The sequence below is a fragment of the Bos indicus genome, chromosome X (assembly GCF_029378745.1).
Source record: "Bos indicus isolate NIAB-ARS_2022 breed Sahiwal x Tharparkar chromosome X, NIAB-ARS_B.indTharparkar_mat_pri_1.0, whole genome shotgun sequence".
NCBI classification, from domain to species: domain Eukaryota; kingdom Metazoa; phylum Chordata; class Mammalia; order Artiodactyla; family Bovidae; genus Bos; species Bos indicus.
Genome location: NC_091789.1, coordinates 129,106,655 through 129,125,178, shown reverse-complemented (window position 1 = coordinate 129,125,178; position 18,524 = coordinate 129,106,655). Strand labels below are relative to the sequence as shown.

The following is an 18,524-nucleotide window of genomic DNA, read 5'->3' as shown; positions in this document are numbered from 1 at the left end:
ATGATTTCCTTGGATTAAAAACAACAGTGAGTGGATCAAATGTAGATTTAAAAAATTCAAAACTTGGGTGATTTTTATGTGGCTATGCAAAGAAATCCCTGAGATATGTTTATAAGCATTAACTTTTTTTAAAAAAATGAACGTATTTAAAGAATCTGATTATGTCAGCATAAAGCAGGAATAATTTACAGAGCAGCAGGACAAGTACTTCAGTTCATGTGGCATATTCCTGTCTATTCTTACATGCTGATTTGCATACTAAAATTTTTTAGACATCTTTAAGCTTTACTGTAAATTGACATGTTATGTTGTTAAGAATAACCAAAACGGCAATTGTGATTATGAAACTTTTTTATCAATAATTTTCCACCGATTTCTTAATTGGTATAGCTTCAGTTGCTAGTTGGTAAAAGTTACATATTTATTTCATTTATTTTTTCCAAGCTGAAGGGAGTGAGATTGGTACAGTCATACTGAGTGGAGTTTTCAGACCAGGTACCCTTCATGATGAGGCTGCTAATCTCTTATGTTGAAAAATTGTAAAAGGAATGTTAAGCAGCAAGTAGCCTAACATAGGAGTACTTGCCCAGTAATGTTCAGAACACACACTTTAAATTCTTGAAGAAACCAAAACAGAACTTGGTTTGATCACTCATGCTCCTTTCTTTTCCTTTCTTAGCAATAATTATTGGCCCTGATGGACATCCCTTGACTGTCTATCCTTGCATGATTTGTGGGAAAAAGTTTAAGTCGAGAGGTTTTTTGAAAAGGCACATGAAAAACCATCCTGAACACCTTACCAAGAAGAAGTACCGCTGTACTGACTGTGATTACACTACCAACAAGAAGATAAGTTTACACAACCACCTGGAGAGCCACAAGCTTACCAGCAAGGCGGAGAAGGCCATTGAATGCGATGAGTGCGGAAAGCATTTCTCTCATGCTGGGGCTTTGTTTACTCATAAAATGGTGCATAAGGAAAAAGGAGCTAACAAAATGCACAAATGTAAATTCTGTGAATACGAGACAGCTGAACAAGGGTTACTGAATCGCCACCTTTTGGCGGTCCATAGCAAGAACTTTCCTCATATATGCGTGGAGTGTGGTAAAGGTTTTCGTCATCCATCAGAGCTCAAAAAGCACATGCGAATCCATACTGGCGAGAAGCCGTACCAGTGCCAGTACTGCGAATATAGGTCCGCAGACTCTTCTAACTTGAAAACGCATGTAAAAACTAAGCATAGTAAAGAGATGCCATTCAAGTGTGACATTTGTCTTCTGACTTTCTCAGATACCAAAGAGGTCCAGCAACATGCTCTTATCCACCAAGAAAGCAAAACACACCAGTGTTTGCATTGTGACCACAAGAGTTCGAACTCAAGCGATTTGAAACGACACATAATTTCAGTTCACACAAAGGACTATCCCCATAAGTGTGACATGTGTGATAAAGGCTTTCATAGGCCTTCAGAACTCAAGAAACATGTGGCTGCCCACAAGGGTAAAAAAATGCACCAGTGTAGACATTGTGACTTTAAGATTGCAGATCCTTTTGTTCTAAGTCGCCATATTCTCTCAGTTCACACAAAAGATCTTCCGTTTAGGTGTAAGAGATGTAGAAAGGGATTTAGGCAACAGAATGAGCTTAAAAAGCATATGAAGACACACAGTGGCAGGAAAGTGTATCAGTGTGAGTACTGTGAGTATAGCACTACAGATGCCTCAGGCTTTAAACGGCACGTTATTTCCATTCATACAAAAGACTACCCTCACCGTTGTGAGTACTGCAAGAAAGGGTTCCGAAGACCTTCAGAAAAGAACCAGCACATAATGCGACATCATAAAGAAGTTGGCCTGCCCTAATAATACTTCGGCAGACTTTTGTAGAGATGTTGGCTTTGAAGCAGAAAAATCGTTTTAAAAGCCAGTCAGTCTCGTTCACATACAATACTGTATATTGATTTATGCTGTGTACAAATAGATTTATTGCTTTTAGTTGACTTTTTTTTTTTATATTTTGTTCAATAGTGTGTTCTGAATTCTATTCAGTTTGTTTAATAAATGGGGAAAAGCAGCAACAAGCAAGTTGCTTTTAATAAAGTAATCCCTGATTCTATACTGAATTTTTCTATCTTAGAAGTTTTATATTTATTTAAATATTTACCTTGCTTACCTTGATGGTACTCTTCTAAGACCATTTAACTTAAAGTTGAGGTAATTTTAGATTGGTAACTCTGAAAGTACTCATGTTGACTTATTTTTTCCCATAAATTTCTCACAATAAAATTGTCAGAGACATCTACTAACATAAACGGGAGATTTTATGGTCAGGTCTAATTATCCTAACATGGAAGTCATTTACTCTTCTTGTTTAATATTTTCAGACCACGTGACAATGAAAGTTTTCATTCGAGCTTTTGCGTCCCTGGCATTGCTGAGTGAAGAGCAGTGGCTGGGTTCGGGTTTACCTTTCGTTTTGTTCAGCAGACAAAATATCCTTTCAGGGGGTGCTTTCTTTGGAGTATTTACACCTTTTGTCAGCATAGCAAACTTTTAGAAAGCTTTACTGAAAATTTTTGCCTGATCCTGTTGTATTTTGTCTGTGCTGCTTTGTGTTGGAATGATTGTGTGCTACAAATGAGACTTACTGAGGACTGCATTTGGAATCTCCTAGAGGTAATTCGTGGCTCATAGGATCTTTTGCAACTTTATATATGTAAATGTACCCTGACTTATGTATATGCACATATATATGACATGTATCATGTGTATCGTGTGTATTGCTTATTTTACATATTTATACACACAATCCCAGTTAGTAGTTGTTTAAAATCTATAATAATGAGAAGTATTAAATTTACAATAACATGAAAGATGCAGGGATGCATGAGAGAGCATTTTGTAAATCATGCTCTTTGGAGAGACTACTCAGGTGAAGAATTAGAAGGAAAATAAGGACACTAGTATTTTTAAAGAGTAAAGGTATTTTCTTTTAAATATCTTTGGTAACTGAAAAATAGAACTTAAGATGTTTCTACATAGAATGTTTTCATATAACTTCAGCTTCATGCCTTTATATTTTTCTGAAAAGCTAATGAGTATCCAGATATATACTCCCTCAGTTCTCTCTGAGAAGCCCGTGAGGGGACTCTGTGTCACCAAGTGAGGGGACTAAGGAAGCAGCGGTTCCATGTACCACAGAATGGGTGCTAATTACGACTTCAACTTGGCAAGTTGAGACTGCTCGTTACTTCTCCGTTACAGCTAGCAGCCTTTCAAAAACGTAACACTCACGTTGGCTTTGATTAGAAGGTAAAGGTGTATTCTCAGTGCATGAGAAAATTTTGAGGCCTTATTTGGAATATCACCAAGTCTTTCACAGTTGTGTTTTTCTTTAGCAGTTAACTTTTTTTTAACAAATAGATATGATTCAGGGTCATAAATACATAGAATGTACTTGGTTACTTAGAATTTGGTTAAGGTGAATTTTGGAGAACAGAAAATAGGTTTTGGGGTCTCGCTTCCCTGGTGGCTCAGAGGTTAAAGCGTCTTCCTGCAGTGCAGGAGACCTGGGTTAGATCCGTGGGTCGGGAAGATCCCCTGGAGAAGGAAATGGCAACCCACTCCAGTACTCTTGCCTGGAGAATCCCATGGACGGAGGAGCCTGGTGGGCTACAGTCCACAGGGTCGCAAGGACTCGGACACGACTGAGCGAATCCTTAGTACATTGGCTGTTGACACATGAGTATCTGGCACATTGTGGGAGATTTTGGAATTTCTTTCCCCACTTGTTAGCTGCCTTGCCACTTCATTATGGTGCTCTATCCCCTTTGTGCTATTAGGTTTTTAGCTTTCATCTTTGTCTTTGCCATTGATACGTCTTTGCAAGAGTTATATTTTTAGGGTTAGAAATCTAATAGTGTTTGGCAAGCCTCTGAAGTGCTAGACTGATTGAGTCCATTTCTAAATCAAGTGCTTTAGGCTGGTACAAACACCATCCTTGAATGCCAGTGAAAGCCAAGGCATAGAAACGCCTGTGCCCTTTTGCCCCCCGTAACGTGCTTTTTTTTTTTTAAGTAACTAACAATTTCGTGATTCATTGCCCTGCAGTACAGTTGAAAGCTCTGTCTGTTTTTTTGTGAGAACCTTTAAAATCTCCCTTAATTTCTATTTTTCCCACAAATAATGTAAAAGAAAACACTTAAAGTAGAAATTTGTTAATTTTAAAACATCCTGTAAAAATTAATACAGAAAATATAATTGGTCATTTATATTTTTTAAAACTAACTGAAAGATAAAGAACACAACAATTTACACACTTTATATTTCTCTTACACGGTCTGGAATCATACACCATTCTTTTCTTTTTAAAGCACAATATTGAAACCTTTAAAAGGTATTTAAGGGTTTGGTCAAGTGAATATGATAAAGTGTATTTGTCTGTATAAAGAAAAACTGAAATCGTAGTCACTGTTATGTACTGACATTAGTTACAACCTAGTTTTAATTCTTAAAATGATTTTGATTAGCAAAGCTAAAAGGATGTTTCAGTTAAATGTTTTAAAGAGGTACAGATTTTTACAAGGACATAATATAAGTTATTGTTCTGTAGAAATATCCTATTAAATATTGTATGTCCCTCCCTCTGTACACTTTGTAAAAAAAGTAAAATACATAAAAAGAAAATCATATAGGGATGTGTGACATTATTGTAATTGTGTACTTGAGAATAACGTGCAAAAATAAAAATCAGAATATTTTCCTGTTAATGTTTAGTCTATTTGATACCAGTACTAAGTTAATGCTTTTTCTTAAGGGAAAAAAAAAATGTACAGTTTTTGTAAACCCAATAAACATCAAAAGCAGTGGATTATTTTCCTTTCCCCATTTCTTAATTCCTTACATGCCGCAGCAGAATGCACAATGCTTGATCGCTTTGAATTTTGTTACTTGGATTTAAATACTACTAATATTTCAGGTCTGCAAATTTGCAAGTAACATTTCAGAGAAGTTAAGAGGTGACTGGGAAGTCTTTTGATGAGCATGTCCTTGAAATTCTTATTTACTTTTATCTTCATAAAGGATTTGTTTTATTAGCATCTCTAATTCCCCCAAGATAAATTTCCCCACGCACAAAATGGTTTTTGAGAGCACTTAAAGTTTACTTCAGCATCAGTCCAATAGCACATTTAGTCAGTGGGGTTGTCCGTACCTCCACAGCAGAATCCCTGCCCTAGAGTTACCCCTTTGTACACAGTTGGAAGGCTTTAGTAGACATTAACATCCTAGAGAACAGTCATTGTTATAATAAAAATCAGAAGTCAGGTAAAAGTTATCAGGAGTCAGAAGAAAATAAAACAGATTTGAGTCATCTTTGATTTTTAAAGATGAGAGCTTATGTAACTGTTGGAACAAGTGTTTCTCTAATAGTTGAAACACTAATCAAAATTTGAGGTAAATGATTAAGAAGATAGGTGAATGTTACTGTCTAGAGCCATAAAAAAGACAAAACCACGCCATGCTGAAAACTGAATCACGATAGAACCCCTGATGGATAACATCTTACTTGTCTGATCCCAACCACAGACAATGTATTGCTCTCTTCTCTGGGAACCTCAGTATTAACAATTTCCTTTATTTCTCACAAATTCTAGGATTCATGTAAGGAAAAGCTTTATGAGTAGTTGAAATCTTACAAGGGTGATAGTACAGGGCAGTGGTTTTGAAAATGTGGCCTGGTAGCAGTGGTGGCATTATTACCTGGACTTGGTCAAAAAGATGCAAATTCTCAGCCCCACCCTAGATTCACTGAATCAGAAACTGGGTGTGGGACCCAGTCAGTGACTTGTGTTTTAACATGTCTTAACATATGACTTTGATGCATGCTCAAGTTTGGAAGCACTGCTTTAGAGCACTTGAGGAACTTTATAAAGATTACTGGTGCATTAATTTTATATAGCAGACAACACACACACATGCCCTAGAAGGAAGCAGTGATGGTGAAATGGGACTCAGTTTATACGTTCACTTTCATACCACTTTATACCCCTTTTGAAATGTGAGCCTGTCAGTAAGTCTATCTTTTAGTATACATGTAAATATCCTGCATGTACTTCATAAATCTTGTATGGCCTCTCCAAAGTTACATTCCTCAAAAGTAAATAGAATTCACAGGAAGGTTCAGCAAGTAAAAAAGAAAGGCTGAAAAAAGTGTGTTGAATTGGCCCAGCAGTACTTAAGTAATTCATATCTGAAAAACCATTTTGCCACATATGCAGCTGTTAAGGTCACATTAAGTTTGCCCTTTTGGATTTTGTTTTATCTTTTGTGTATGTATTGTTTGCCTTTTTCATAAAATAACTCTTGGATTTGTTATATATTGTTCCTGTTATTTTTGACACCTTTGCTATTGTAAATAAATTCCTATTTTTAAGTTACTCTAGTGGAGTGTTGCCTGTAGACAAGGTCTACACACACACATACATGGACACGAGGCTTAAATCACACAGTTAATAAATCCCCAACACGGTACTAGATGGAAGTAATGTGACTCCTTCAGTAGTTCATCACTTCTAGGCCCGATGAAAGTACCACTGTTATACCTACATATAGCATCTGTACCTGCTCAGACTTCAGAATCTTTTTCATGGCCTCTGATGGAAATTCTTAGTCAACTAAGTTGGAGGTCAAAGTAAAAAAAATCAAGAATTATTTTCCTTGATTTTTCCTATTCTCTTGGTCTCAGGTTACTTGTGTTGCTGATACTGGTGAACACAAAGGATTTGGCGTTGTAGTGATGTGCTGATACCATAGAGCCACAAGGGAAGTTCACCGCAGAAAACCTACATAGTACTTCTGGATGGTCTTTGTTCACTGATGATGTGAATTACTCAGAAATAGCTAAACCCATTGACAAAAATGGAATAGTTAGCTAGACCTATATTTTACTTTTCAAGAGAGGCCAATTTCTGCTTTTCTTTCATGCTTGTGTTTGACTTTAAATGCAGAACCCATTTCCCTTTGCCTGAGCTCTGAAATGAGGGGAGGTATTCCAAAGCTATCTGATGGAGTTTGGGAGGTTCTAATCACATTGAAAATAGAAGAAACCACCCACACTGGGTATGTGGCTTCATATCGTAAAAGCTGGATTGAGAGACCCAGAGGCTGAATCTTTTCCTCCATCCAGTCTAGGCCTTGAATAATGCAGCCAGTCACTTGAAAGTGTGGGGTTCACCTTACCCTCTGAGCTATAGAGAGACAGCTTGGTCCTCTACCAAAGAAATGCAACAACCATCTTCCCCACCCTCAGGGGAAGCAAAGAAAAGTTCCCTTAAGCCAGTCTCATAAAGTAAGGGTTAGTCCAATTCTGGGTTGCCCTCTGGCATTAGCCCACTAGCAGAGGTCTTTGCTTTTGGCCTTGCATATTCCTGTTGGTTTTTCCTCTCTTGAGGTAGTTGTGACAGACTTTGAAACATTAAGTTCCTATTTCTCCCAGGCCGGTATGCTTCAAGTTCTCTTCAGAAAAAAAAAATAGCTTTTAAAGGGAACATGTATTAAACTATACAAAGATGGATATCTTGCAAGTTATTTTTATTGTATGTGACCCACAATACACTTGCTTTATTAAAGGGCTGTTCTTTGTTTTCTTCCAATCTCAGTTGGTAACGCATAAATTTTGTGTTTTGTAACCACAGCATTGATTCTGTTGTATGTTTAGTGATTTTCTTTTCAAACATCAAGTATTTCTGTAACTGTTGTTTGACTTAAAAGATTTTTTTTAATGCACATTCTTTTTGGAGAGACTATGGAAAATTCAGAATGGTACAGAGAAGAAAGTAAAATGCCTTTCCCTCTTACCCCATTACCCAGAACATTGGTGGTGGTGGTTTAGTTGCTTCAATTGTGTCCTACTCTTGCGACCCCATGGACTGTAGCCTGCCAGGCTGCTCTGTCCTTGGGATTTCCCAGGCAAGAATGCTGGAGTGGGTTGCCATTTCCTTCTCCAGGGGATCTTCTCCACAGAGGGATTGAACCTGCAGTCTTCTGCATTGGCAGGCAGATTCTTTACACTGAGCCACCTGGGAAGTCCCACCCAGAACATCCTTTAAAGGAATCTTTACTGTGTGATTTCCCTGGTGATCCAGTGTTTAAGAATCTATGTTCAGTGCAGGGGATGAAGCTTGAGTCCCTGGTCAGGGAACTAACATCCACATGTCCTGGGGGCAACTGAGCCTGCGTGCTCTAGGGCCATGTCGTCAGTCGTATCCGACTCTTTGCGACCCCATGGACTGTAGCCCACCAGGTTCCTCTGTCCCTGGGGGTTCTCCAGGCAAGAATAATGGAGTGGGTTGCCATGCTCTCCTCCAGGGGATCTTCCTGACCCAGGGATCGAACCCAGGTTTCCCGCATTGAGGCGGATTCTTTACTCTGAGCCACCATGGAAGTGCGCTAGGGCCGGTGCAGCGCAGCTACTGAGCCAGCGCACTCTAGAGCCTGTGCGCCACGATGAAGACAAAGCACAGAGAAAAGAAAATCTTTACTGAGTTTTAGTTTTGTTAAATTTTTAAGTTATAAAACACATGTTATTGTAACATGCCGTACAGTACAAAATAAGTATAAAGGCAGCTTAATGATGTCATCTCTACACTTCCTTCAAGCCAATTTTCTTGAGGTAATCATAGTTAATAGACTATATGCCTTCCCTTCATGCTCATACAAAACTGTACAAAGGTAAATATGTAAACAGAGCAAGAGGACATTTGGAGGAATGTAAATTTTTTTTTGACCAAAATAAGACTGTGCATCTCTATAAGTCACATAATATATCTGTCCCTTTGGGAAAATAGACTGAGCTCTATCTCATTCTCTTTAACAGCTGAAAGACTTGCCAGAGATTGTACCCACCATAGTTTAGTCAACTTAGATACTATTAAAGCACCTATTCATCTTTATATATTTTTCATAGACCTAGCTACTTTACCACATGACAGTCTCAATTCTAATTTGTTTTAGTAGTCTTGAATTTCTACGTTTGCAGTCATATTGCAAAAAGATGTCAATTATTTCCATTTTCTATTTTATGTTAGCTAGAACTTCTAAAACAATGCTGAATACTATATATATTACAGCAGACATTTCTGTGTTACTCCTGCTTTTAATGGCAACAGTCCAGTATTTAACCACTTAGTATAATGTTGGTTTTGGAAAACATGTTTATCAAAGTTAGTTTCCTTCCACTATTATTTTACTTAGAGACTTTATTAGGAATAACTAATGTTATCAAATATCTTTTAGCCACATATTGATACAGTTACTGATTTTCTGTTTATTTGTTGATGTAATGAAGTATACTGAATTACATTGATAGGTTTCCTAAAGTTAAACCAAATTTGCATTTCTAGGATAAAAGTACCCTACTTATGAAATTTTTATTGTCCTTTAAATATATTGTTACTTAAAATTGGCTAGTATTTTTTAAAAGAATTTTTGTATCTGTGTTCATAATTTTGGTGTTTCCTTGTTTTGTATTGTTGTCATCAGGTTTAAATGTTAATGTAAAACTAAGTCCATAAGATAAACTTGGAAACTTTTCTATAATCTCGATAGAACTCAGTCGTGAAAGCATTTGGGTCTGCTGCCTCTTTGTAAAATGGTAGGTTTTTACTTTAATGATCTCTTCTATTTTAACTGGCCCACCAACTTTTCTTCTTAAATGCATTTTGGTATCTGTATTGCCATGGGAAATCATCCATTTCTTCTAAATCAGTACTCTGCAAACATTAATGTGCATTCACATCACCTGAGGGAGGTTGTGAACATGCTTATTCTAATTCTGTGGGCCTGATGTGGGGTCCAAGACTCTGCATTTCTTGCATGCTCCATGGAGATAGTGATGCTGGTTCATGGACCATATGGTCCAAGCCCACTAAGAATTCAGTGGTTTTCAATTTTGGTCAAACATCAGAATCACGTGAGGCAGCCTTTGTCCCACCCAGTGCCCAGGCAACGCTCCAGACCAATTAAATTGGAATCTCTGGGAGGGACTTCAGTTCAGTTCAGTTCCGTCGCTCAGTCGTGTCCGACTCTTTGCAACCCCATGAATTGCAGCACGCCAGGCCTCCCTGTCCATCACCAACTCCTGGAGTTCACTCAGACTCATGTCCATCGAGTCAGTGACACCATCCAGCCATCTCATCGTCTGTCGTCCCCTTCTCCTCCTGCCCCTAGTTCCTCCCAGCATCAGAGTCTTTTCCAATGAGTCAACTCTTCGCATGAGGTGGCCAAAGTACTGGAGTTTCAGCTTTAGCATCTTCCTTCCAAAGAACACCCAGGACTGATCTCCTTTAGAATAGACTGGTTGGATCTCCTTGCAGTCCAAGGGACTCTCAAGAGTCTTCTGCAACACCATGGTTCAAAAGCATCAATTCTTCGGCGCTCAGCTTTCTTCACAGTCCAACTCTCACATCCATACATGACCACTGGAAAAACCATAGCCTTGACTAGGCGGAAGGACTTAGGCATCAGTAATTTTCAAGTTCCTCAATTGATGACAATGTGTAGCCATGGTTAAGGACCACTTTTCTAGATTTTTCTATTTATTACCATAAAGATGTACGTAATATTCTCATAATTATTTTATTCTCTTGCATTTCTGGTAATATCTCCTTTCTAGTGTTGATCACTAGTTTTATTGGTTTGGGTTCATACTGTGTCCCAAATATCCTCTACATTTTTTGGAATTTTATAGTTTTCTTTTTGGGCAAGGGATAATAAGTTTTTTTAGGGGGAACATACAGTACAGGAAAATTAGTACAATGTATATTTTTCCATTTCTGATATAAATTTATAGATAAAGTTGGACTTCATTATAATTTCAAATATATATTATACTGTTTTAACTATCTGATTTTTAAATTTTTGAAAATATTAAAATCTCCCATCATATTGGTGTTTTATTCAGTTTCCTTGTATTTCAAGTTTTGCATTATGTATTTGGCATTTGTACATTTCTGTTACATAGATGTATGACATATCTTCTTTATGATTGTACAGAGCATCTGTTTTTGTCCTTTTTAGTGTGTGATCTTGAATTCTGCTTTGTCTGATATGTGTTTTCTATTTCAACAATCCTTTCTTATTGCTTGTATTATAAATCCTCAGTCACGTTATCATACTCTATTTATATGTAAGCATATATTGCAAGATTTATTGCTACTATTGTTTCTTATTCATTTTATCTCTCCCCATTTGACATCTCTGTGCTGAATAAATTGTTGTTTGATTGATGCATACCAAATGTTTATTCCCTCATGCCTGATATGTGGGTGTCTTATATTCTTTCTGAGGCCTTGACTACCCCAAAAATCTACTTTTGCCTTCCCAACTAATGTCTTAGTTGGGAGGTATAAACTTTTGGTCACAGTCCCTTAGTTGGGAGGTTATAAATCTTTCACCGTTGATAGATGTTATTTCACTGGTTCTCTTTTCTATATGTTTCCTTTGTTTTCTAAAATTCATATGATTTTTAAAATATCTTTGGAATTCAGAAATCTCATTAAGATACATCGTGTGTGTGTGTGCTGTTTTAATCATGTCTGGAAGTTATTTGTTGAACACTTTCTTGGTGATGGGTCAAGTCTGTCTTCAACTGAAGAATCTCTTTAATTTCACATCCCAGCATGTGATTGTTATTGTACTGAAAAATTTAAATATTTGAAACCTATGTCGCTTGAAGAGCAAAGCAAGAGAGTGGTGATATTTGTAAATGTGTAGCTTGTCCTCATGGACTAACAGTACTTCTGAGTTATTTTTATGTGGTAGAAGGAACTTCAGCCAGAAGTTTCCTGTCATAGAATAACAGCAGTCTGGGTACCCCTTTTGCTTCAACTTTAAGAAGCATGTGAAAAGGTCTTAATGCTTAGCCTATAGATGGTGCTAGATAAGAATTCTCCATATCCTTCTTTCTCAGTATATTATAAATCTTGTTAAGCTAGCAAGGAGAGCATTCATTGTTGCAGACATAGCTGTTATTTCTGAATGTGTTTTCTCACATTATTCAAATTTAACATGGAATGCCAAGCTTTGTTTCAAAATGAACCCATTTACACTCTGACAGGTGCAGCAATGTATGAGAAGTCCCACTCCTACCCATTCTCACCAAAGCATATTCTCAGACTTTCAAGTCTTGCCAACTTTGTACATGTAAAAAAAAAAAAATTTACATTGAGGCTTTAACATATCCCTAAATATGAATAATATTGAGCATCTTTTCACACACTTGCTGATCATTTGTGTTTCTTCTGTGAAAGCCTGTATAGATTTTTTTTTTTTTTGCCCATTTTGGTTGGATTGTTTACCTTTTCTTTGTTGATATTAGTCCTTTGCCAGTTATATGTAATTTAGCAGTCTCTGCATGTATCTTCTCTTCCTCTATGGCTTGCCATTTTACTCTTTCTATTGCTTTGTTTAATGAACATAAGTCTTCATTTTAAAGAACCAAAATTGAAGTATTTTCATTATGTTTAGTGCTTCATGTGTCTTAGGAAAGCCTTCCCTTCCCTACTCTAATGAAGATACTCTCTGGTGTTATCTTCAAAAGCTTTGTAGTTTGACTTATCGCAACTAAGTCTTTAATCCACAGAGTCAGTTCTAGAATATATATGCCTAAGAATTAGGCATCCAATTTAAATTTTTTCGATTTCAAATGGATACAAGTTCAACTGTTTATTGAAAAGCCAGTACTGTCTTCACTGATTTTCAGAGCCAGCTGAAAATATTCCTATGTATATGAGTCTGTTTCTAGGTGTTCTGTGTTGTTCCATTTGTCATTTGTCTTTTTCTGCAACTATACCACCCTGTTTGAATTACTATACTTTTTAAAAAGCATCTTTATTAAGATATAATTCACATACTATAAAATCCATCCATTTAAAATACACAATTGCATGCTTTTAGTATAATGAAAGAGTTTTGCAACCATCACCATGATCTAAGTTTAGAATATTTCATCACCCCAAAAGGAATCTTGTACCCACTAGCAGTTACTCCCTGGTCCCCCTCTCCTCCCAGCCTCTGGCAACCATTGGTCTACTTTCAGTCTCTATAGATTTGCTACTCTGGTAATTTCAAATAAATGGAATCATATGATATGTGCTCTTTTTGACTGGCATCTTTCACTTAGCATAGTGTTTTCAAAGGTCATCCATATTGTAGTACATGCGAGTGTGATTAGTCACATCAGTCATGTTTGACTCTTTGTGACCCCATGAACTGTAGCCCACCAGACTCCTCTGTCCATGGGACTCTCCAGGCAGAAATACTGGAGTGGGTTGCCATGCCCTCCTCCAGGGGATCTTCCTGACCCAGGGATTGAACCCAGATCTCCTGCGTCTCCTGTATTGCAGGTGGATTCTTTACCCACTGAGCCACCTGGGAAGCCCCCCATATTGTGGTATGTATCACTAATTCATTCTTTTTATGATAGAATAATATTCCATTGTATGGATATACCACATCTGTTTATCCATTAATCAGTTAATGGACAGTTGAGTTCTTCCACTTTTTGGCTATTTAGTTTTTTTTATTTTATTGAAGTATAGTTGATTTACAATGTTATGTTAATTTCTGCTATACAGCAAAGTGATTCAGTTATACATACATATATATATTATTTTTCATATTCTTTTCCATTATGGTTTATCACAGGATATTAAATATAGTTCCCTGTGCTATACTGTGGTATCTTGTTGTTTATCCATCTTATATATAGCAGTTTGCATCTGTTAATCCCAAACTCCCAATCCATCTGTCCTCTACCCTGCCTCCCCCTGGGCAACCAGAAGTCTGTTCTCTATGTCTGTGAGTCTGTTTTGTTCATTCACGTTGTATTTTAGATTCTATTGGTATATCATATGGTATTTGTCTTTCTCTTTCTGGCTTACTACATTTTGGCTATTACAAATAATGCTGCAATAAGCTTTTGTGCACAAGTTTTTGCACGTACGTGTGTTTTCATTTCTCTTGGGTATGTATACTTAAGAGTAGAATTACTAGGTCATATAATAATTCTATGTTTAATATTTTGACCAACTGCCAGACTATTTTCCAAAGCAGTTGCATGATTTTACATTCCCAACAGTAGCATTATGAGGGTGCCAATTTCTCTACTTTGTTGCCAACACTTGTTATTGGCTGTTGTTTTGATTATAGTTATCTTAGTGGATGAGAAGTTTTATCTCATTGTGGTTTTGATTTGTGTTTCCCTAATGACTAAGGAATGCAATTTCCAACTTACTGTGACATTAGAACATTATTTCATTATTAGAACATTATTTCAGTGGGTTAATTCTACTTTATTAAAATTTAATGGGGTAAATAGCATACTTACTTAATACATTATTGAGCTTCCCTTTTGGCTCACCTGGTAAAGAATCTGCCTGCAATGCAGGAGACCTGGATTCAATCCCTGGGTTGGAAAGATCCCCTAGAGAAGGGAAAGGCTACCCACTCCAGTATTCTGGCCTGGAGAATTCCATGGACTGTATAGTCCATGGGGTCGCAAAGAGTTGGACACGACTGAGTGACTTTTACTTAATGACTAAGGATGTTGAACACTTTTCATATGCTTACTGGCCATGTGTATGCCTTCTTTGGAGAAATGTCTATTAAATCCTTTGCTCATTTAAAATTGGGTTGTCTGTCTTTCTATTATTGAGTTGAAAGAGTTTTTATGTTCTCTGGATACTAGTCCCATAACTTACTATAGTTTAAGAATAATTCTTATATTTCTTTTTAAAAATTTATTTATTTATTTGTTTGACTGCACCACATCTTAGTAATGGCATTCGGGATCTTAGTTGTAGCATGTGGGATCTAGTTCCCTGACCAGGGATGAAACCTGGGCCACCTGCATTGTGAGCACGATTCTTAGCCACTGGACCACCAGGGGAGTATCAAGAATAACTGTTATATTTCTTAGGGAAAGTCTACCCATTTTATTCTTCTTCAAGGATGTCTTGAGTTTCTTGGTTCTTTGCAATGACCATATAATATAAATTTGGGGAGCTTATTATGTACTTACAAATGTATCATTCAAGAGACACTGATGTATAGATCAGTCTTATGGACTCTGTGGGAGAGGGAGAGGGTGGGGAGATTTGGGAGAATAGCGTTGAAACATGTATAATATCATGTATGAAACGAGTCGCCAGTCCAGGTTCGATGCACGATACTGGATGCTTGGGGCTGGTGCACTGGGACGACCCAGAAGGAGGGTATGGGGAGGGAGGAGGGAGGAGGGTTCAGGATGGGGAACACAGGTATACCTGTGGCGGATTCATTTCGATATTTGGCAAAACTAATACAATATTGTAAAGTTTAAAAATAAAATAAAATTTAAAAAAATAACTATTAAAATAAAAAAATAGAATCATTTGATGATATCAATGTAAAATACATAAATTTTTTTCTTTGATAAATGGGGCCTGCCTATATACTAACAGCCATAACTTTGTTTCTACACATCAAAAAAAAAATTATTTTTACTTATAGCCTTATGGTGTCATCATGCTTTAAAATTAATCTCTTGTAAGTAGCACATAAGAAAATTTTAAAATATTCATGATATTTATCTGATAAATATTTCGTATTTGTCTGTACATTAACCTGTACATTTTTAATATTTTTCTTATAAAAATTCAAGTATAAACAAAAGCAGTCAGGATAGGATAATGGACCCCCATTTACCCATTATCCATATTCAATAATTATCAACATTTTGCCAATCTCCTTCATCTATTCCTCCCATCCCATTTTATGCTGCAGTATTTTAAAGCAAATTCTAGATATGTGGCTTCACTGATAAATACCCAAGTATGCTTCTCAAGCAGATGGCATTTAAAAAATGTAACTACTATGCCATCACCATTTACAATAATTGCTTATCTTATATTACCCAATCCATATCCAAATTTCCCTAATTGACTCTTTTATTCTTTAAGAGTTCTTCACCCACTCAGCCGCCCATTTTTACGGAATTAATTTTTCAGAGAAATCAGGTCATTTGTTATATGGAATGTCTCACAGACTGCATTTGGCTGGTTGCTTCCTCTTGATGTCATTTAACTTGTTCTTCTGTTGCTCTTATTTCTTGCAAATGAGTAGTTAGATCTGAAGCCTTGATTAGATTCATATTCAGGTTTTTGGCAGGAATACTTAATAGGTGGTTCTTCATATTGCATCACACGCTTGGGCACAGAAGACCTGGTTTTCGCACTTTTAGTGATTGTTGAGTAAATTTAGATGCATATTTACCTTTTACCTATTTAATTGCTTTATTTTGGATTTATTGTTTTTTCCTGCTTCACTTTTCCCCTTCTGTTGGTCTGCAAATAAAAGAAATTTCTTTTGCTGTTTTAATAATTGTTACCCTATACATTATAATATGACTTCTTAACTTATCAAAGTCAAATGTTAATTGGTACTTTTATACTTCTCTGAGAAAATGTAAGGACTATAGATTAGTCTTCCTAACTTAAATGCTACTGTTGTCATATATATGTTTTTCTGGAAAAAAAATTTTAAATATTTTATTGAGATGCAGTTGACATATAACATGATATTAGTTTCAGGCATTTAACATAATGATTCAGTATTTGTATATACTGTGAAATGATCACCACAAGTCTAGTTAACAACATCTGTCACCATATATAGTTACAAGAACAATTTTTTTTCTTGTGATGAGGACTTTTGATTTACTTTTTTAAAACTGGCTTTTTATTATAGTTGGTTTACAGTGTGTGTTTCTGCTGTACAGCCAAGTGAATCACCCATACATATACATGTATCTACTGTCTTTTAGACTCCATTCCGATATAGGTCATTAGTGAAAGTGAAGTCGCTCAGTTGTGTCCGACTCATAGCGACCCCATGGATTGCAGCCTACCAGGGTCCTCCATCCATGGGATTTTCCAGGCAAGAGTACTGGAGTGGGGTGCCATTGCCTTCTGATATAGGTCATTACAGAGCACCAAGTAGAGTTCCCTGTGCTATATAGTAGGTTCTTATTAGTTATCTTTTATATATAGAAGTCGGTATATGTCAATCCCAGCCTCCCAGTTTATCCCCCCTTCCCCCTTAGTAAACATAAGTCTGTTTTCTAGATCTGTGACTCAGTTTCTGTCTTGTAAATAGGTTCATTTGTATCATTTATTTATTATAATTTTATTTATTTGGCTGTGCTGGGTCTTTGTTGCTGGCACAGGTTTTCTCTAGTTGTGGTAAGCAGGGGCTACTCTCTAGGTGGGGTGCATGGGCTTCTCACTGAGGTGGCTTCTCTTGTTCTAGATCATGGGCTCTAGGCCCATGGGAACGTGGGCTCAGTAGTTGGGGCTCCTGGCCTCTAGGGCACAGACTCAGTAGTTAAGGCACATGGGCTTAGTTGCCCCATGACTATTGTCATATGTTTTAATTCTCGGTGTGTTGTAAACTCTAAATTAGAATACTATGTTAGCAGTTATTTTCATTATAGTGTTTTCTGGATTCCGTTGTTCTCATTGAGAAGTCGGCTACTGAGCTAACTATAGCTCTTTGGCAAGTGATTAGTTTTTTCCCTTGTGTGTGCTTTCCCCACCCTTGTAATTCTGCTGTGATATGTCTGGGTGTGAATTTCTTTTGATTTTTCTTGCTTAGGATTTGTTGGGTTTCTTGAAACCAGAAATGAATGACTTCTGTTCTCTCTTCAAATGTAGCTTCTTCATTCTCTCTCTCCTCTCTTTCTGGGAGTCCAGTGAGATCTATTTTAGGTCTCTATATTGTATCCTGTGTCTCATACTTTTTAAAATACATTTTTCATCCTTTAAATCTCTCCATGCTTCATTTTTGGGTAGTTTCTTGTGATATACCTTCCAGTTCAGTAATTCTATCATTGGCTGCATATCAGTTCAGTTCAGTTCAGTCGCTCAGTCATGTCCGACTCTTTGCGACTCCATGGACTGCAGCACACCAGGCTTCCGTGTCCATCACCAACTCCTGGAGCCTGCTCAAACTCATGTCCATAGAGTTGGTGATGCCATCCAACCATCTCATCCTCTGTCGTCCCCTTCTCCTCCTGCCTTCAATCTTTCCCAACATCAGGGTCTTTTACAAAGAGTCAGTTCTTCACATCAGGTGGCCAAAGTATTGGAGCTTCAGCTTCAGCATCAGTCCTTCCAATGAATATTCAGGACTGATTTCCTTTTGATCTGACTGGTTTGATCTCCTAGTAGGCCAAGGGACTCTCGAGTCTTCTCTAGCACCACAATTCAAAAGCATCAATTCTTTGGCACTCAGCTTTCTTTATGGTCCAACTCTCACATCCATACATGACTACTGGAAAAATCATAGCTTCAACTAGACAGACCTTTGTCAGCAAAGTAATTGAAGAAAGTAGGGAAAACCACTAGACCATTCAGGTATGACCTAAATCAAATCCCTTACAGTGGAAGTGACAAATAGATTCAAGGGATTAGATCTGATAGACAGAG

General features: G+C 37.0%; 1 protein-coding gene across 7 annotated transcripts in view; it reads left to right on the top strand.

Annotated features, from left to right (window-relative positions):
• ZFX (zinc finger protein X-linked) overlaps positions 1 to 6,437 on the top strand; it is a 48,822-nt gene extending 42,385 nt beyond the window's left edge. For all 7 annotated transcript variants that reach the window (XM_070783911.1, XM_019955837.2, XM_070783915.1 and 4 more), the window contains one exon: positions 680 to 6,437. In XM_070783911.1, the coding sequence (XP_070640012.1) occupies positions 680 to 1,863 (1,184 nt within the window). In that variant the 3' untranslated portion in view covers positions 1,864 to 6,437. The remainder of the gene's footprint in view (positions 1 to 679) is intronic.
• Positions 6,438 to 18,524: the final 12,087 nt, after the last annotated feature.